General features: G+C 35.5%; 1 protein-coding gene across 1 annotated transcript in view; it reads right to left on the bottom strand.

Moving 5' to 3' along the window:
• Window positions 1-7,429: 7,429 nt before the first annotated feature.
• The window catches only part of Ddx1 (DEAD-box helicase 1), a 36,975-nt gene continuing 22,933 nt past the window's right edge, over window positions 7,430-21,471 (bottom strand). Inside the window, exons 15-26 of the mRNA XM_026394675.2 lie at window positions 19,092-19,190; window positions 16,352-16,441; window positions 15,668-15,856; window positions 14,750-14,801; window positions 12,986-13,132; window positions 11,455-11,546; window positions 9,885-9,957; window positions 9,699-9,771; window positions 9,573-9,615; window positions 8,807-8,902; window positions 8,395-8,515; window positions 7,430-7,753 (exon numbers count right to left, since the gene is read on the bottom strand). Coding sequence (XP_026250460.1) covers window positions 7,623-7,753; window positions 8,395-8,515; window positions 8,807-8,902; window positions 9,573-9,615; window positions 9,699-9,771; window positions 9,885-9,957; window positions 11,455-11,546; window positions 12,986-13,132; window positions 14,750-14,801; window positions 15,668-15,856; window positions 16,352-16,441; window positions 19,092-19,190 — 1,206 coding nt within the window. The 3' untranslated portion in view covers window positions 7,430-7,622. The remainder of the gene's footprint in view (window positions 7,754-8,394; window positions 8,516-8,806; window positions 8,903-9,572; window positions 9,616-9,698; window positions 9,772-9,884; window positions 9,958-11,454; window positions 11,547-12,985; window positions 13,133-14,749; window positions 14,802-15,667; window positions 15,857-16,351; window positions 16,442-19,091; window positions 19,191-21,471) is intronic.

Raw genomic sequence — 21,471 nt, 5'->3', positions numbered from 1 at the left:
TTTGTTAACATGATACTCTACCTCATTTCATTCAAATCTGGTCTTTCAGAGACAGGCAGAATCAAAGGAAATGACTTGAGAAAAAGCATTCCAGATGTTAATGAGCATGGCAATTAGCATAAGTGCAATTTTCACATGTATGGAAGTTCTTTATAGAGAAGTCCCAATGCTGGGCAGGAGAAGGCTGGGGTGGTGGTCCAGTAAGTGCTTTGTGACAGGAGAAACCACAGGAGCACGAACCATGTGGGGCCGACTTGTGAAAAAAACCCTAATGTACATTTCTTGGCCTTCAGCATCCAGGAAAAAAAGACCAGAGCCTCTGACAAATGTCAAGGGGAATAATTTCTTTGAATCTGTGATTTGCTTAGATGGGGAGAAAAAAAGCAATCAGGTAATCCTTAAGTGACCCCAAGTGGTAAAAATACACTAGGACATGTGGATAGTTCTTTGTGGGTATTCATGGTGTGACAATGGCGCCACCTGGTGCACTCCACTGGGAAATGACAAGCCTCAAATCTGAGAGTTGGTGTGGGTAGGCCCTCCACATTCGTGTTATCTTGCAGTAATGTATTCTCTTGATCCTGGGTTGTGAGCCAATAATAGTGGGAAAACATAAATAATTTATGCATAGAAGCACATGACAGTCTATTATTATAACCAACAGAACTAATATCAACCTTTTAAGCGAACAGTATCTAACGATATGGTTCCAATTCAAAGTCTCTAAATTGCTAGCCTCTAAAATATCTCAAACTTGCAGCCTATGAGACTGTAGGTTAGAAATTCTCACCCAAATGTGTCTTAAGAATTCTCAGGAGTGAGTGCTCACTGAATCTGACTGCCCCCAATCCTGTCATTTTTCTGAACTTTAGATGACAGCTCAAGAAAGCCTTCTTGTCTTGCCAGTAATAATTTCCTGTGGTACCAGGTCCTATCCAGTTTCCACATCCTCTAAGCTATCTCTGTCTAAATGCAGAAAGAATTCAGCCCTTTATACCCAAGTCATCCTGGATACCTGGTGATTAACATTGTTCAGCCAACATTTGCAGGTATCCCTGGCATCAGTGTGGAAAGGGAAAAACTCATTAACAACATCATTGCTCTGATATCCAACTGACCCTGTCTCTAGAGATGCATCTCCTGGCTGCCTCAAAGTCCTACCCTGGCAGGCAACCACTGATCCTTTAATTCGGATTCAATTTAAGGAAATACATAGCTAAACAACCAGAGCCTTTTCATATGAATAGAATGAACTACTGAGCTGGGGACGAGGTATGAATTAAAATATTGGGTGGAAACTGATTTCCACAGCCTATCACTGACTGTCCAAAGCAAAGGCAACGCTCTAAATTTTAAAGTGGCAAGGTCTAAAACAGAAGGAAAAAAAGAGGGATTTAAGGCCAAATGGGTTTTAGAAAATTACAGCATCTTTAAAAGACTTGTCTAAATCTCCAAAGTAACTCTTTAGAACTAGAGAATTAAACTCGTCTAGCAACAAGTTATTTTAAAATAATAATTTCTCAAAATGATATATATCAAGTGACATTTTTATCTAAGTTTCCCTCTAAAATAAACTCCACTGCATAATGCAAGGGTTCCAGCTTGAGTCTAAAATATATTTAACCTTAAGCTGCATCAGCCTGATTTACACTGCTCTAATTGCTAAGGATGTTGAACATTTTTTCATATATTTGTTGACTCCAGTCAGAAATGGCAGCTATTAAGAATATAAACAACAAAAAGTGTTCACAAGGATGTGGGAGAAAAGGCACACTCATACATTGAGGGTGGGACTGAAAATTGATGCAACCAATATGGAAAGCAGTATGGAGATTCCTTGGAAAACGGAATGGAACCACCATTTGACCCAGCTATCCCACTCCTCAGTTTATACCCAAAGGGCTTAAAAACAGTGACACAGCCACATCAGTGTTTATAGCAGCACAATTCACAATAGCTAAACTGTGGAACCAACCTAGATGCCCTTCAGGAGATGGACAGATAAAGAAACTGGTATATATACATAATGGAATATTACTCAGCATTAAAACAGAATAAAATCATGGCATCTGCGGGTAAATGGATGCAGTTGGAGAATATTATGCTAAGTGAAGTAAGCTGATCCCCAAAGTCCAAAGTCCAAATGTTTTCTCTGATATGTGGATACTGATCCATAAGGGGGAGGGGGGGCAAGGAGCATGGGAGGAATGGAGGAACTTTAGATAAAGCAAAGGGGAGGAAGGGGAAGGGAGGAAACATGGGGGTAGGAAAGATGGTGGAATGAGATGGACATCATTACCCTAAGTACATGTATGAAGATTCTACTTTGTGAACAACCAGAGACATGAAAAACTGTGCTCTATATGTGTACTATGAATTGAAATGCATCCTGCTATCATGTACAACAAATTAGAGTAAATTAAAAAAAATACACATCAGCCTGGGTATGCAGAGGACACATAATGACCTGAAAAAGGACCAAGAAATGTCTACAGTCAGGTTCCATTTAAGGCAGTTGCTCTCAACCCTGGTAGCACATTGGCATCACCTGGGGAACTCAAGGTCTATTCGAGAGCTAAACAAGGAAAAGCTGGAGGAGAAGTGCAGACAATGGTATTTTTCTTTCAGGTACCTAAGTGATCCTAGTGTGCAGCTGGGGTTAAGAATCACCAACCCAAGGAACGAAAAGTGAGGTAAACATCCCTGGTACAAAGTCAGTGTACCAAGAAGAGATAGGACTCTATTATAGCAAGTCCTTTGGAATCCTCTTGGCCCAGTCTTAAAAGACTGCAGTGAGAACAAAAGCTGTAAGAGCCATTTCTCCCAGTGTTTTTCAAACTGTGGTTCACTGTCTCTCTTCTATGTACAATCATCTGAGGAGTGTGTTAAAATGCAGATTTCTAGGTCCCATCTTAGACCTAACAACATCTGCATGTGGTTGAGCTAAAGAGAAGTCAGTAACTATTGTTGGGATTAAATCCAAGAGTCCCTTACTACAAGTTCTTTCAAATTCCCCTCAATACTTTTGACCAGAAAGAGTAGAATATCTGCCAGAAAAACCAGAGTAATAGATGACTTTAATGAAAGGTAATTATTTAAAGCAATAGAATGGAAAACAACAGCAAAAATTTCCCTCCACTCCTCCCTTTAAAGGAATCCTCTATCAATTACTTTGGAGCAGCAAAATAGTATCCCTCCCTTTCCTTCCTGTTCCACTACATTTTTTCCCTTCTAACAAATATTCCTTTTTCCCCCTAAATACAGTCACTTGGAAAAAATCCCTGGTACTACTTTAGAAACAATCAACAGGCAAAAGACTAGTGGAAGGCAGCCTGCCCCAAATCTTGTTTACATTTACCTATACATTTCCTATATTTCACATATCTCAAACTTTAACGAAGTGCATAGTTCCTTTTTAAGTTAGAATAAGGCAAGGAATATGATTAAATGGTTTTGCCCATTTAGAACTGGCAGGGAACCAACTCTTTTAATCTGGGCAGTTCTGAATCATTATCACATGCATTTCTACCAAAAAAAAAAAAAAAAAGAAAGAAATGGAAAAAAAGAAAGAAAGATGGCTGCAACCTTATTTAAAACAAGTCTGGGTTCTGGTTTGTAATGTAATATGATGGAGAGGGTACACATAATGGAGGGCTGGGGGGAGTCACGTGGTAAGCAGTCCATGTAAGACGTGAGACGACCTCCATCTGCCAGCACTAATTCACACGCCATATGAATGCAACAAGTTACAATTCAAGTTGTAAATTGTACAGATTCTTCATATATTGTTAGTGTGAATGTCAATCAACACAACCCTTTCAGAAAGGAATTAGTATGGACTCTGAAAAATGTTGCTACCACTCTGACTGTTTAACAATACAATTTCTAGGATTCAAGTTTAAGAAACAATCCGTAAGACAGAAGATATTCCCTGCAATACTATGTGTAACACAGGAAAAAAGGAGTGTAAATACTACAAAATATGGATGAGTAGCTCTCTTCATTTTGTTGAATACTTAACATAATGCTGAATAATGCAAATTATTTTCACCATCTTCATAAAGAAACCAAAGCTTAGCTGGCCAACAACCTCACCTTCTGTCATACTGCTAGTGTGGGTCAGAGGCAGATTCAAATGTAGGCCGAATATCCTGAAAATCCTTTTCAATTCACTTCAATGCTCATGATCACTAGGAGTGCAATGGGCATAAAGCACAGCACCATCAATGGATCATGCAGCCAATGAAAGAAATACTTATGTTAAATGAAGATACAAAATTATATATGTAATATGATCTAAACCATATACCAAAACATTTACCCCAAACAGAAACAATCCAAAATGTTAGCAGTAACTACTTTCTCTGGTAGTGAAAATTAAATAAAAAGTAGGAAGGGCCAGGCACAGTGGCACATGCCTATAATCCCAGCTACTTAAGAAAATGAAGCAGGAGGATCACAAGCTTGAGGCTAGCCTGGGGAACTTGGCAAGACCCCTGTCTCAAAATAAAAAATACACAGGGTTGGGGATGTAGCTCAGTGGTACAGCAACTCTGGTTCAATCCCCAGAATCCACCCCCCCACACACACAAAAATAATAATTAATAAAAAGTAGGGAGGGATGGGAATTACTCTAATTTGAAGTTTCCACATTTCTATTTATAACAGGAAAAGGAATGTTAAGGATAAGGTATAGAAAGGTTTTGGCAATCTTAAATCTAAGGCCATTAATTCGAATCCTTTAGAATATGTTTTCTTTTTTATAGTTTTAGTTGTAGATAAACAGAATGACTTTATTTATTTATATGTGGTGCTGAGGATTGAATCCAGGGCCTCATATGTGCTAGGCAAGCACTCTACCACTGAATTACAACCCCAGCCCCTAGAATCTATTTTCTTAAAGCAAAATCCCTAAGCTATAAAAGCAGTTGTCTTTGAATTAGTTTTTCTATGCTCTCTCAAGGAAGGCTGTCTTCATAAGGAGCTCAAAGTATCTTCCAGATTAGCAATACAGGAAAGAAGTAAATCTGAGTTAGAGCAGAACACATTAGAAATAGCCTTCCCATCACCACAAAAAAAATCCCTAAACTTAAGGCCACTTTTGTCACTGTGAGAGTATAACTCTAGCAGTCAAAACCTGAATAAAGAGCAAATGAAAGACTAGGTAGGTGAGCAGAAGGATTGTGCCAAGGCTCCCAAGGCTAGGTTAGCATATGTTGAAGATGGAGTGAGCCTCTGTGTTTCTGCCTAGAGAGGAGACAGGCACCAAACTTGTGAGGTCATTTTTTTTTTTTTTAAGTTGTAGTTGGAAACAATACCTTTATTTTATTTATTTATTTTTATGTGGTGCTGAGGATTGAACCAGTACCTCACACGTGCTAGGGGAGCGCACTATCGATGAGCCACAACCCCAGCCCCTACTGTGGGTACATTTATTAGTTTTTGCACTGTAGAAGGAACAAAGCTGAAGCTATGAGTTAGAAATAACACCACCTCAAAGTTAACATTAAACATTTTCCAGATTTTGAGGGCCTCTAATGCTCTGTATTAGTTGGGGCAGAGGCTAAAGTTCTCTAACAGAGACCTAAACATGCAGCAACTCGGATCAGACCAAATTATTGTAAAAGGCAGTCCAAGAGGGTGGGCAGCTCTCTTCCCCAAGGTCAGTCAGATCCCTTCTGTCTTACTGCTCTCTCATTCCCCAAGTAGGACACTCTTCTAATAGTGGTAATTGGCTGACATCACTTAAGTTCCAGTGTGTAGGAGGAAGGAAAGGGCAGGTTGAGGGATGAGGCCTAGAAGTTGTACACATCACTTCAACTCATATACCACTGACCAGATCCTCAGAAAGGTATTCCCAACTAAAACCCAGGAAGTTCCTATACTTGAAGGAAAAAGGGAGACAATCGACATCTCTCAGGCTCAATGACCACATCTTAACCAGACTTGAACAATTATTTGCATCCTTAGTACCAATGCAGAGACCAGAAAGAATTAACATATGAAGCAGGACTAAGAGTAAAGAGAAGAATTTATGGTGACATGGGTGGAAAGAAAGAAGACAGGGCTCCATACAACCCCTCTTCTGATCGATTACGTGTGGATTCCTTGTGTGAAAGTTGTTCCCTGGGTGTTTCTAGCTGGATGGCAATCTGACAAAGGCAAACTCAACAACCTTCTTCATACCACCAATTCTCTCAGAGCACTCCTCTCTGGATTGCCCATTCAAACTTGAGAATCATCTTCCAATGGTGGCATATGAAGATAAATGTTGGAACTAGGAAACCCAAATTCTGTTTCCAGCTCCAAAAACCAGACCATATGAACATGCATTTCTCTAAACCCAATTCTTACACCAATAAAACAAGGAAATGAAAAGGATGATCAGAAAGATTCTTTCAGTTCTGATATTTAAGCAATGTGAACTTCAACCTTTTCTTTGTTGTTGTATGTCTGTTAAAAATCCATTTCTAAAGCAGTGATTAATGAGGTAAGCACTGCAAAGAGTTGTTGGTATATAGCTGTGAGATGTGTTATAGTAGTTCTAAGATATCTCCAAAGAAAGTGGTCCACAGATTAAGCGACAGAATGGTATTCTCAAATCACTTCTCACAGGCTCTGAGCTCGATTTACCAGGTAATGATTTTCCCAATAGAGCCTTCATCTATTTATATATTGAGTTTCACTCAAGATTTTGCTTGAGTGAAAAAATATTTCAGTACTAAAAGATTCGAAAAACATCATATGAGAAATTACAACAGCCTGTGTTCTTGAGGAAACAGTAAGGCAAGAGTAGTAGCCTCCCAAAAACCCCTTTATAAACTAAGACTAGGAATATAGCTCAGTGACAGTGCTTGCCTAGCAGGCTGGGAGCTCAATCCCCAGTGACAATACACACTCAGTACAAAAGAACAATTCAAATGTATGTATTTAAATTTCTTTCCCTATGGCATTTAAGGAAGTAATTCCAAAGAACTGAGATTAATTTTAAGACATAGTAGAGGGTTAGCATATTAGTTTTATTTTCCAGGGTACATATCATCTGGAAAAAAAGGTTCTTAAAAGGAAGGTAATCCTTCAGATACATCTTCACAGACACGGAACTTCTTCTAACCCCCAGGATCCTCCAGGTTTCCAAACTAACTGGGCTGTCCTCCTTCCACCTTGGTATCACCCCATTTTCTTTCACATCACAACTCTCCTCCAGCTGAACTTGCACCCAGACAGCCTTAACCATCTGAAGATCATCCATCAGGACCACTCCCAGGGAAAGACCTTATTCTTAGGACATCTGCTAGTAGTTTCATATGATCTTTGGCCAAATTCACATATCCATAAACTTAATTCTCTTCATAAGCCTGCAGCATACTTTAAAAGTGTGGGGGGGAATCAATATAACTTTAAAATAAGACACAAACCTTCATGAAAATATAGTGGTCAAATTTATTGTCATTAGGTTGCCATTTTATGAAGAATTTCTAAGACTAATGTTTCTTGACATGCAAGAGTTAGCATTAATAGCTTAAGTTACTATATATACTGCTACTTGGAAGCAGTACAACTGTTTTAGAGTTTTAAGACTACTGACTTAGTATTCAAATCTTATTCAGTACACATGAAAATCAGAAGGTTCTGAACAGCTGGTTAGGAAGGTAGCCAAGATGCAGGAAAGATGTCTGTGCCTCCTTTTCAAGGGCAGCCAACTCTTGAACGGTAGGTGCCAAAATATCCACATGGCCTTTATAGTTTCCACCTGCATCACACACAGAAATCAGAAAGCAATGTAAATGCATGCTTGAAACACTTGTTGGCAATAGTTTGGCTCAATTCTATTGCTTTAAACATCGCTTCTATCACTAAAAATGTATTACTTGGCATGTTAACTCCAGAACATTCAGGTTTTAAAATGTCAAATCAATTATTTTGATATAAATAAAGGATTAGGCCTCACTATCAGCCACCGGACACCCCTGGCCTCCACTCCCTTGGTTTACAAACCACTTGGTTAGCCTGACTCAAGTTTTCAGCTACAAGTTAGTGAAGGGCATTCCATGCAAAGAGAATAGTGAAACTATTTAAGTTAAAGGCATCTGTTTCTTTGTGCAAAATCACATATTATACTGTTGTTTCCTATTAATTCCATAAAAAGTTCAAGTATTCTTATGACATTAACACTGCAAAAGAAATAGCTAGAGCTGCTGTTCCCCATTCACATATAGCCCACACAATAGAAAAACGCTGCAAGACAAGTGTAGAGAAGTGCTAAGGAGGGAATGATTAATATGCTGATAACCTACTCTTAACATAATGAGCTGAAATTATTCTCTTCATAAACTGAAGTTCAAAAAGGGCTCACCCACATTAGAAAAGACTTTAGAGTAATTCAAAGCTTACCACCAGCAGCCCTCTTTTGACCATAGGTAACTTTTCCATCAAATTCATCCACTGGAACCTTGATATCCGGCTCAACCTGAGAAATGGTGCAGTTCAGGTGTTCTTCTATCTCAGAGAGAAGCTAAGAAGAGAAAAGTAAAATATTTCCAAATAGAAACTTTACTCTTACAGACTTAAATTTTAACAGCATTAAATAAAACTGGGAAAGCTAAAATGCTTGCTATCAATGGAAATTAGACTTCTGAAGAGATGGGCTCATAATTATGATTTACCAACTACTACCAACACAACCAACCACTCACTACTCTTCCTCATAACTGACAATAAAAGCTGAGCTACAGCTTTTCTGGATAAATGTAGTCTATTTTACCAACTTTAGTAAGCTTTCTGTGAGTATCGTCCAAAGCCTCACCTGCATCTCATTGTACCAAATGGTACAGCCACCATCTTCCTTGAGTCTCGTATTGTAACACCCTTTTCCACGATTGCTACATACATGGTACCAAACCTACAATAAAGAAAAAAACATAAATATATACAGACATAGAAACATGCTAAATATTTTACTCTAAACTTTTTTTTGAAAATTTTCTTAAGGCACTAGAAAAATAGATTGTTTGCTATCCAATTACTAGTGCAATCCATTAATTAAATATACCTGAGTCTTTTGAGAAAAAAGTTTTCCTAAATGAATGTAGTTAAATTCTCAGATAAAACAAGGGTGAAAAAATACTAGAGAATGCTGTATCAAGATTATTATCAAAAAAAGGTATATTTTCTCAAAGAAAACAATAAAGCTAATGTACAACTAGTGAATTTGAGCAGGAGATGTACATGGGAGTACCTTACAATTACAACTTTTCTATAAATTTGAAATTATATCAAAACAAAGTTACATAATGTCCCAAAGTGTTCTATGGCACCATGCCAGAGTGTTTACATACTTTTGGTTAAAATAATTACATTAAGGCTATTAGGGAAAATCATATTTTGCATTTTTCCTATCTAACTCTCATCTTATTATTTGTCTATTCAGTGAATATAAAGATGCCATAAAAAGTTCATTTATATTCCATTTGCAACTAAATCCATTCTAAATAGAAACCCAAACTGCTTTTATTTCCAACATCTGAAATCACAACTCACACATAAGGATAACAGAGCACTGAAAAGATTACCTTTTCTTTTTCTGTTGCCACCAGGGAAATGGCCAGACCCATCCTGAAAGATTTTTAAAGCGTTTTTTAGACTTTATTCCTAAAGCATAGGCACTTAAAAGGGGGGGTTGGGGATTATAGCAGTACCTTTCAGCTCTGCCTACTCTGCCAATTCGGTGTACATAGTTTTGCTTTTCATCAGGCAGGGTGACATTTATAACTACAAATAAGAATAATTATTACCAATTGCCATTAATTTAAAAATTTTTCCAAAATATTAAATAACTTTAGATTTCATAAAATTTAAACTGTAGGCATAAAGTTTCTTTTTACCATAAGGAACACCATGGATATCAATTCCTCTAGCAGCTACATCTGTGCAAATCAAGAATCTCACGTCTCCTTTCTAAAGAGATTAGAGAGAAAAAAATAATCTGTAAATAAATACACTAAAAGATAAAAGCAAATACTATCCACTAAATAAGATCTCTACTAACTACATGTTAGGGAATAGAGGTTCAGATACTCGTAATGTACTGGAGCAAGTCTTGCAGTTTTTTTGTAAAATGTACATACATAAGATTTGTATTTACTTCTGTATTATAAATCTAGCTAGGCATGGTGGTACATGCCTATAATCCCAGCAACTGAGGAGGCTGAGGGAGGACAATGGCAAATTTGAGGCCAGACTCAGCAATGTAGTGAGGCCCTAAGCAACTCAGTGAGACCCCCATCTCAAAAATAAAAAAGTATAGGGATGTAACAGTGCTCCTGGGTTCAGTCCCCAGTACAAAAAACTCAATTGATCCATCCAGAAAGAAGGGGAGGGAAAAGGAAAATACTGAGGAATGATACTAACTAAACAAATTATAGTAATAGCATGTGCATGTTCAAATATGTAACAATGAATCACACTACTATATATAATTATAATGCACCAATAAAAAATAAAATAAAACCAGACTACTAGATATATTATCTTAAAGTTTCACTTTTTGTGATAGGAGATGAAATCCAACAGAGAAGAAAATAGGGAGTGGGCCCCCAGAACTCACCAACAAAATACAAATTATCTGCTGAATGTCACTTATGCCTGGCAAAATTAAGAGATTTAGAGAAGGAAGCCAGGCATGGTGGTGTACACCTTTAATCCCAGCAGCTCGGAAGACTGGGGCAGAAGGATCACAGGTTCAAAGCCAGCTTCAGTAACTTAACAAGGCCCTAAGCAACTTAGTGAGAACCCATCTCAAAATAAAAAATAAAAAGGACTGAGGATGTGCCTCAGTGGGTAAGCAATCCCTGGTACCAAAGGAAAACAAAAAGAAGAGATTTAGAGAAGGGAAGAAGAGTGAGTGTACCAACACTTGGTCTAGCACAATCCCTAGGAGGGACAAGGGTGGCACACATGCTGAAATGAGGCCAGGCGATAGGTTTTAATACCCACGTCTAATCATGCTGGGCATAGAAATAAAACCCAACACTCCTAGGCCCAGTGCTTTCACCTTTTCTCACTACAGGAAAGTAATTACTGTACACAGGGATAACACACTGGTAAATGAAGAAGAATGTTTGTAAGCAGTAATTACTGATCTTTCAGTTCTAATGGCTAGAGCCCTGCCACAAGAGCTCTGTGACCCATTTGCATGCTATAAGCACAACTGAAAACCTTAAACAATTCCAAAGCAAATATATTTAATTCTATAAAACTATACTGTAATACTTTTCTTCAACTAATCTACAAATTATGTTCTCTACAAGTATTATTACTAAAATTTTTAAAACAGGCTCATCACTTATCCAATGATACTTTAAACATATCTTCCTAGAAGAATTTAATTAAAACTTTCTTAAACTGAAAATTCTTGTTGCAAGAAAATATAGATAACCACTAAACATTAATTACCTTAAATCGTTCCAGGTTTTGCTTTCTCTCATGAGGCTTTCTATCACCATGAAGACAAACACATGAGAACTGGTGTCCTTTTTTATCAGGTCCTGGTGAAAAACACATACCATTTGACCTTGGAAAATATAGCCTAAGACTATGTTGACAAATCAATAAAATTCAGACTTTGATATTACCATGTAATTCTATGAAAATCTACACCCCAACTTGCCATAAACCACGATTAACACAATTTCTGTCACAGGCAAAATGCCATTAAATTTAAACTCCATGAAGCATTAAAATTGATTTGCTTTTAAGAACATTTTAAGCTACCCTTCCTAATCTGCAAGAGAAATAGACATATCAGTCCGGCTTGTAACCTTTCATCAATTCATCTTTACATTTCTGACACATTTCAATGTAAATTAGACTAAGTACACAGTTCAGTACGGGTACATTAACTACTTTAGTATTCACTTTAGTTTTTTCCTTTTGAGGTAAAACTCACACAAAGAAATGTCCAAGTCTTACCTTTAACAGATTCTCTTACCTTTAACACCATGCTTCTCATGTTCTTTTTCAACCTCTGCTCCCACCCTCCTGTGGGCAACCATTGCTCTAATTTTTCTTTCACAATGGATTCACTTTGACTATTCCCAAATTTCACTTAAGTTGATTTATAAATACTCTTACGTAAGAATTCCTTCGTTAATCATGATCCTGAAATCCAATCATACTATGTCTACTAGTACTGCATTCCATTTTAATTGCTTTTAGTGTGTTTTCAGTTTCAGACTATTAAAACTGCTATAACCATTCTTATACATAGTTTATTAATATGTATTTCCACCTGTCTTGGGTAAATGCTTAGAAGTAAATTGCTAGACCATAAGATAGAAATGTTTAATTTTACAAAAGACTGAAGGACTTTTTCAAATGTGGTTATACCATTAATATTCTCACAAACAATGTAAGAGTACTTCAGTTGCTCCCAGTCCTTGCAAAAACTAAGTGTTAAACAGCATACAACCAAGTTTCATCCAATTTAATATTCTATTCTTTTTAGCAAAATATTTTAGTCGACCGATAGAGTTTTTACTCATGTATTTACATTTTTTCCATGATTGATATTACTCTGTAATTTCTAGCCATCCTTTTTTTCATATTTCTCCTTTTCCTTTCTTAGCCTTGCTTGGAAGGTTTTATGCACATTCACCTTTTCCAAGTTTAGAAGATATACACTTTATTATTTTGGTGATTACACTTCAAATTTTAATAATAATCAGTCACTGTACATTCCTCTTGATACAAGGGCCTTAGGTGATTCAAGTTCCTTATAAAGAAGAGGTACCCATGTGGAAAATTCTCTGATTGTTCTTTCTAGGACTTATCATAGGGAAAAGTCCTGGAAAAACATAGATAAAATGTACTGTCACTGTTCTAAATTCTATGCATGTGTTCTAGATTGCATGATGGAAACTAGTAAAACTAGTAAGCTATTAAATGAGGAAATAAACACAATTTATTTCAAGTGAGGAAATATTACCTCCTCCCTGTTGCATAAAATACTGCTCCAAATTATCACAGTCAATTTTGGTTCTACAGAAGATAATTGCTTGATCCATCTTGTGTTCCTTGATTGCTCGGACAGCATACTCCCCCTTCAGGATTTTAATAGCTTCAGACCACATCTCTTGAATATCATCACAACAAAAATATTAGAAGTGAAATAGTAAATCCATTCATTCATTTATTTTTGTTTAATACTTTTAATGCTACTTTATAGGGTACACAAACAGCCCTCATCATACCTCTTAATGCTACTTTATAGGGTACACAAACAGCCCTAATCATACCTCTTATGAGGAAACAAACGTACACCATACACATACACTCACACATTAACAGAAATATATGCTCACACCACAACTTTGTTCCTATCTTCCATGGAGAACTAGTCATAATCTGCCCTGCATTAACTTCTCTAAATGCTTCATAAATGTTTATCCAATTATTTTAACCCTTCTTAAAGATGATGAATATGCTTTCTAAACCAATCTTAATAACAGGAAGTTCATATTCACTCTATGTAATAAAAACCATAACATCAAACATAGTTACTAATTTCTTAGATACCATTCTCCAAATTTCTTTTTCAGTGTGAAGTTGTGCTACGTAGTTTTTACTCCTCAACTGTCTAATACAAGATTTTAATTAAATGGCCCAATCTATTTTTATGACCTCACTGGTCATCTCTAATTGTAGTATAAACTTTGCAAAATGTTTACAAGGAAAATACAGGAAAGAGTAAAAATTGGAATTTTATAAAATGTATTCCAAAATAATAGAATGATATCATGCTATATTAGTGGTGTCACTGGTCCTCTCAAACAGGCAGGAATAACTGGGCATATATCATGCAAATTTGGAGTTGTACATAAAACTGAGCTCAAAGTAACTCTCTTTAATCACAATTTCAGATAATTCACCTTTATATGTTGCAAACCTGGAAGTGAACTCAAGTTAGAAGTCAATGCAGTCTGATGCCTGGCCATGATCCACTACAGACACCTGATGTCAGGTATGCATGGGTTTGAGATGTTCTTTAAGGTTTCAGTACCATCCATATACCCTGATGTGCTTTCATAAATTTTTGAAATATTATATGAAAAACTAAGTGTCTTAGCTCTGCATCAAGTTGAGATTTAATGTTAGGCTTTTTAGAAACTGATAATATTTAAAGGGTTTCACTTTGGGAATATGGAAAAGTTCTCAAGATGGATGGTGGTGACGGCTGTACAATATAAATGTGCTTAATTTCACTAAACCATGCACCCAAAATAGTTAAAATCGTAAATTTTATATAATGTATACTTTACCATAAAAAAATCAATTAATAAATAATCAAAATTAGATCATTCTTCTATCACAGTTGTAGCTGAAGATATCTTTATTACCCAGTATCCTAGATATGATATTTCTTCTGCAACTTCTGGGCCAATATAAAATCTATCTCCAGAGAACCCTGCTGGTTTTCTAAGATGGATGGGAATCCTATAATCCAAATATGTGTGACTTAGATGCTAGGAGACTAATAGCCACATTCAGTGATTAATATTTCTCTAAGTTGACTAGTATTAGCTTTTTTCCCATTTCTTTATTAATATTGTTGCTTTTATTTTTAAATTTCTTGTTCTAATTTTGTAGGTAACCTCACATCCTTCATAAGAATAGACAGGATATCAATTTGATAGCAAACCAATTCATTTTTAAAATGTTTTATCACATTTTATCGATTCTTTCAACTTACCTGGACTGTTAGCACCAGGTCTTGTATTATCTTTTGCATGTACATCATCAGTCTATTAAAAGCAAGGAATAAAAACAGAGATGGGAAATATTTAGAACAGGTTTGTTTTTTTTAAAGGGAGAACTGAACTGTATTTGTCTTTAGATTGTATCTCAGACATACATACATCTCTATACTGTGTAGGCAATATTATTCTTCAGATTCAGAAAACACTTCATTAACTATAGGTCTAAGCCAATCAATTTTAAATGTAATAATAAAAATGCAAATGTGTTTTTCAGATTCTTGTGCACTTGTAGTAAGTATGTCCTTGTTATATCAAGATAAACACAATAACAGTAGAGAAAAATGAAAAGATGGGCACATGAAATTGATTTTTAGGAAAATAAGATACATCAAGAGGACATAATGAAGGTCCTATTAAAATTTTTCAAAAATGGAAGTCATTACATATAACTGATAAAATTAGGTATATGTGATCTTTTTATAAAAATGTTATTAAAGAAGTGGATCACAAAAGTAATTTTTTAAAAAGGAAAGACCAAGGTCTTACCTCTTTTTTTTTTTTTAATATTTATTTTTTAGGTGTAGATAAACACAACACAATGCCTTTATTTTTTATGTGGTGCTGAGGATTGAACCCGGGTCCCACCTGTGCTAGGTGAGCACTCTACCGCTGAGCCACAATCCCAGCCCACAAAAGTAATTTTATATACAGAGAAATATAAAGGATGACATTTATTACTTTATCATTTATTTAGTGCCTTTTCAAAGGCCTAAGGTTTACACTTAATGTCTTGAACTTCTCTTTTCTTTGGTACAAAATCTGATTGGCTTAAGCAGCACTAAAGAGTCCAAGGCTAACTAATTTATGAGTTGCTGTATTCTATACAAATACTAATATTATAAAGTACTTACTCTAATGTGGTTTTTTCCTAGCCTTTCCCAGAGTCTGTCAGTTTTGGGATTCACTGGGACAACAACATGGTGTACAGTATCTGGAACAGAATCTTCTCCTTTTAAATCAACCCATGTGGGAAAATGCATTATTTTCTCAGAGAGTTTCTTTACATCAAAAGAATGCAAAGTAGCAGAGCAAACAATCACCTAAGAATAAGAAAATACAAATTCCTCAAGGACTTAGAAAAACTAAGTAAGATAAAAAGTTTTTAAAAATCAAGAATCACAGGTTACTATTTATCCTCCTCCCCCAAGAGCCTCTCCCTCTCAAATGCTTCTAAAGGGAACAAGATGAGAAAAATAAGAGCAATATTTTCTGAAATAATTTCTAAGGAGGCAATTGTTTTTCAATAGCTGAAGTTATTTCTCCTTAAAACAAGAAGCAGTACTAATAATCTGGAAAATAAACCCAAAAAGCTCTGTAAGGTTTTTTGAACTTGTAGTCTTCTGTAACATCTAAGAAATTTCCTCAAAATTCTAAAAGCAGCTTTTAAGACTGTTACCTTTGTGTATACTATTTAGTCCAATAACAAAGAAAATGTTTTATAAATAGTTAATCAGAAAATATTAAAACAAAAAAATTTTGATTTTTCATTAACAGTCGTCTACATGTATTTAAAAACTGTATTAGTCATTTCATACCTGAAGTCTTTTTCCATCTGAGGTAATCTGAGGAATTTGACTGTGCATTCTATTTATAAAATCAGAATAACCTTGAGAAAGAAGTCCATCCTGCAGGACAAGCAAAGAAAAACAAGTTTTAATCCACACTGAAACCTTTCTTTTCTAAATCAAATTTAAAGGCAATAAAACCATATACATACATATCCCTTTATTTTTCAAGTGATTGTTTTTATTGTCTGCAGTACTGGCAATTGAATCCAGGGGTGCTCTACCACTGAGCTACACCCCCAGCACTATATATTCTGTCACAAGGTCTAAGTTGCTGGGGCTGGCTTCAAATGTGAAGTCCTTCTGCCTTAGCCTCTTGAGTCTCTAGAATGACAGGCATGCATCAATGCACCTGGCTTATCTTTACTGGATATTTACAGACAATTCATACATTCAACTTCAAGTTCTTTGTTACTTACACATGAAAATCTACAATAAACAATCCAAAACCATAGTCTAGTATTTTAGAATGACTACAAGAGTTAATACCTTCTAACACATGTCCTTAAGACTATGACTTTTATATAAAAAATAAAAAAGCCAGGGCTAGGGGTATCGCTTAGTGGTAGGAGCACTTGCCTGGCATGCTCAGGGCACTGAGTTCAATTTCCAGCACTACAAAAATAAAAATAAAAAGCAAAGCCCCAGTGTTAGAAAACTAGTTAACTAGTTCAAGCTATCCTAAAAATAATTTGGAAGAATGCCTCAAAAGCCTCAAATACACTTATGTTCTTCCAGATGGTCCACATTTTGTAACTATGACAAAGAAATAGTTGAAGTAAATAATAAATCTACCCACATAATTAGTAATGAAAGTGGTTTAATAAACCATGAAGTAGTTTCTTTTTTTTAAATATTTATTTTAGTTGTAGGTGTACACAATGACCTTTATCTTATTTTTATGTGGTGCTGAGGATCAAAACCAGAGCCTCATATGTGCTAGGTGAGTGCTTTACCACAATCCCAGCCCCATGAAGTATTTTCATAATAGATCATTACATAGCCTTCAATTTTTTTTATAAATAATGACATGAAATATGACATGAAATATTCATACAATTAAAAATTCCCAAATTCCTTAAATTTTGATTTCAACTATTGAAAATAATACAGTCATCACTCAGTATCCACAAGTGTTTGGCTAGGACCCCCATCAGATAGCAAAATTCATGGATATGCTAGTGCCTTATATAAAATGGCATAGCATTTGCATAGAACCTATGCAATTCTCCCTGTACTTTAAACATTTCTAGATTACTTACAACAAACGTAATGTAAACGCCATGTACATAGTTATTATACCATACTACTTAGGGACATTGACAAGAAAAAAGTCTATACCTACTCAGTATTTTCACATATTTTTCACACAAAATTAGTTGAATTAATGGACACAGGACGTACAGATATGAAGCGTCAACTGTATTTTTTTCTGATAGAATATTCTGAATTTTCTTTTTCTACATTATTTTATTGGTACATTACAGTTGTACATAATGATGGAATTGTTGTTACTTATCGTACATGCACCCAATATAAAAATATAAATGGGCCAATATCGTTCCCCAACACTTCCCCTTTCCTCCCGACTTCTCACCCCTTGGTCTCTACTGATCTCCCTTTGATTTTCATGAGATCCACCCCTACCTTTCTTTTTCTTTTACCTCTCTAGCTTCCATATATGAGAGAAAAAAATACAACCCTTGACCACCTGAATTTAGTTTATTTCCCTTATCATAATGGTCTCTAGTTCTATCCATTTTCCTGCAAATGACATACTTTCATTCTTCTTTATGGCTGAATAAAACTCCATTGTGTTTATATACTATTTCATTTATGCATTCATCTATTAATGGACACCTAGGTGGGTTCCATGGTTTGGCTATTATGAATTGTGCTGCTATAAACATGGGGATGCATATATCACTGTAGTATGTTCACTTTAACTCTTTAGGACAAATACCACGGAGTGGTATAGCTGGGTTGCAAGGTGGTTTCATGACTAGTCTTTTGAGGAGCTTCCATACTGACTTACATAAGTAGTTATACAAATTTACATTCCCACCAACAGTATAAAAGTGTTCCTTTTTCTCCACAATCTCTCCAGCATTTATTATTGCTTGTATTCTAGATGACTACCATGCTGAATGGTGTGAGATAAAATCTCAGTGTAGTTTTGATTTGCATTTCCCTAACTGCTAATGATGTTGAACATTTTTTCATATATTTGCAAGCCATTTGTATTTCTTCTTTTGAGACATATCTATTCTATTTACTAATTGAGTTATTTGATTTTTTGGTGTAAAGGTTTTTGAGTTCTTTACATATTTTAGACATTAATAATCTGTAAGCAAAGTAGCTAGCAAAGATTATCTCCCATTCTGTAACTTTTTCCCCATATAACTAATTGTTTTGTTTGCTATATGGAAGCTTTTTAATATGCCATCCTACTTATTAACTCTTGGCATTATTTCCTAAGCTTTAGGCATCCTAACAAGAAAGTTGCCTGTGCCTATATGCTGGAGTGTTGAAGGTATCAATTCTATTTATATCAATATAAAGAATGGATGAAAATAGGCCAAACTGTTAACAATTATTATTATCTCTAGTTAGTGAGCTCATGACTGAATTGTGTTTTTTCACTTTACATATTTTATCTAAAAAAGCATAAACAAAGTTCTTTTGAAAGCATGACTATATTTCAACATACAGCTTCATCCAGGACCAGGAATCTAACTTGAGATAAGTTCAGCTTTCCAGTTGACACCAAATCATCTAGTCTTCCTGGGGTGCCTACAACAATATCAACCTGCAAAATAGCAAAAGAAGCACCTAATGAGAACTAAAGAACTATTAGAATAACTTTAAAATGGCAACCAATAATTGTCTACTTACAACAAAAACATGTATATTGAAGTAGTCACAGTCAATTTGTAAAAAAGGAGCTATAGATAATGCTGTATAATAAAATTATATTTGGAAATTAATGTGAAGATTTTGTCAACTGATTGTGGACAACCTTAACTATAAAAGCCTGATATATAAAATTTGTATTTTCTAAGCATTAAAAAAATCAGATAAATTAACATACATTCTGAAATGAAACCAGTATTCAAGGGTCTGGGAGATAGTCCTTACCTAGCATACACAAGGCCCAGGATTCAATCCCTAGTACTACCAAAACCACTACTAAAACAAAACAAAACAAAAAAATCAGGAGTCAAGTCCCAGTTCTAACATACTCAGCTGTATGACCTTAACTTCTCTGGTATCTTTTAGTATCAACTTTCGTATTTTTTTTAAATTTTTTTTTTTTTTTTTTTTTTTTTAGTTGTAGATGAACACACAGTATCTTTATTTATTTTTAGGTGGTGCTGAGGATCAAATCAAGTGCCTCACACATGCGAGGCAAGCACTTTAACACTAAGCCCCAGCCCCAGCCCCTCATTTTCTTAGTTTTTAGTGGGGCGAATACCATCTGTTTTTGCAAGATGGTTGTGATAATTGAGAAGACACATAAAGCACTCGATGCTTAGTTTGCCAAGTGCTCAATAAACTTGGATATAATTAACAGTAATGGTGATCAGACTGTCCAAGAAAACGCTAATAATTACTAATTCTCACTTGCTTATAATGAATAGGCACTATACATTTAATGTCTTACAAGTTTCATTTCATGTGACCATTACATAAAATTAATTAATTTATATTTATTAAATATTAACATTTATTCTTTGTGGCACAGGAGATTGAGCATAGGAACGTCCTACAACTGAGCTACATCATTGGCCCTTTTATATATTATTTTGAGACAGTTTTGTTATATTACTGAGGCTGGCCTTGAACTTAGAATCCTCCTGCCTTAGCCTCCCAGTCACTGGGATTACAGGCATGCATCACTGCACCCAGCTATTATTCCTATTTTTAAATAAGGACACTGAAGTTTAGAATGCTGAAGTCAGACACATTTAGATTTCACAGCTAGTAAGTACTCACGCTGGGATTCAAACCTAAAGTTCAAAATTCAAATGACAGCCAGTTTGAATTTATCATAAAGATTTCCAAACATACACAAAAGAGAATAATACAGGGAACCTCCAGGCCAGTACAAAGAATACTCTGCATTCTCCAACACTTGTCTTAGAGTCAAATACAAAGGGACAGTGATGAGGATCATGGTTTCAGAGTGAAGCTCTATCTGTGAATTGTTCATTTTGGGGCATGTTACTTAATATTTGGTATTAGCCCTCTTTCAAATAGGTAAAAATGGGGAAGAGTACCATCTCAGAGTGCTGTTGTGAGAATTAAATAAGAAAATGTTAGGCACTTAGCACAGTGCCTGGCTCATTTCTAAAAAAAAAAAACAGCCAATAAAGGTTAGTTGGTTTTTTTTTTTTAATTTTTTTTAGTTGTAAACAGACACGATACTTTTATTTTTATGTGGTGCTGAGGATCAAACCCAGTGCCTGTACCTCACACATGCTAAGCAAGCACACTACCACTAAGCTACAATCCCAGCCCCATAGTTAGGTATTTTTAAGTGTGTATGTGAATCTACTTGTGTGAACCAACAAATAAGGTTATCACATAAAATCATTTAATTTATTAGACAACTCCAAACTTATTTATCGATAGACATGAGAAATCATAAATACTTCTATTCTTTTTATTATTTTCTCCAACCTAGAATAAAAACATAGCTTTCTCCTAACCAAGTTATTCCTCCAGTCCCATTGCTTCAATATCTCACCCCAGACAAACAGAACACCATCCTGAAGGGACTTCAGTGATCTAGTATGAGGAACTTATATTCTCATGAAAAATGAAATGGATATTTATGAACCATTGTTTCATTTATAATGATAATGAGAAGCCAGTTCAACTTTGAGAATGTTATCTGAAAATGTGAAAATAAAATCTGTTCAATGTATTAACAACCTACTATGTGCCAAGCATAACGAGAGGTCTGTACGTAGCAGTGAACAAAACAGCATTCGGGCACTGTGAGTAACATCTCCTTAGTACAGGACTGAACCATTCAGTTTCCACCCTCCTTGATTTGAGCAGGTAAAGTGGACCAGAAACAGATA

The sequence above is a fragment of the Urocitellus parryii genome, chromosome 12, assembly GCF_045843805.1.
Source record: "Urocitellus parryii isolate mUroPar1 chromosome 12, mUroPar1.hap1, whole genome shotgun sequence".
NCBI classification, from domain to species: domain Eukaryota; kingdom Metazoa; phylum Chordata; class Mammalia; order Rodentia; family Sciuridae; genus Urocitellus; species Urocitellus parryii.
This window is presented reverse-complemented; position numbering and strand designations above follow the sequence as displayed.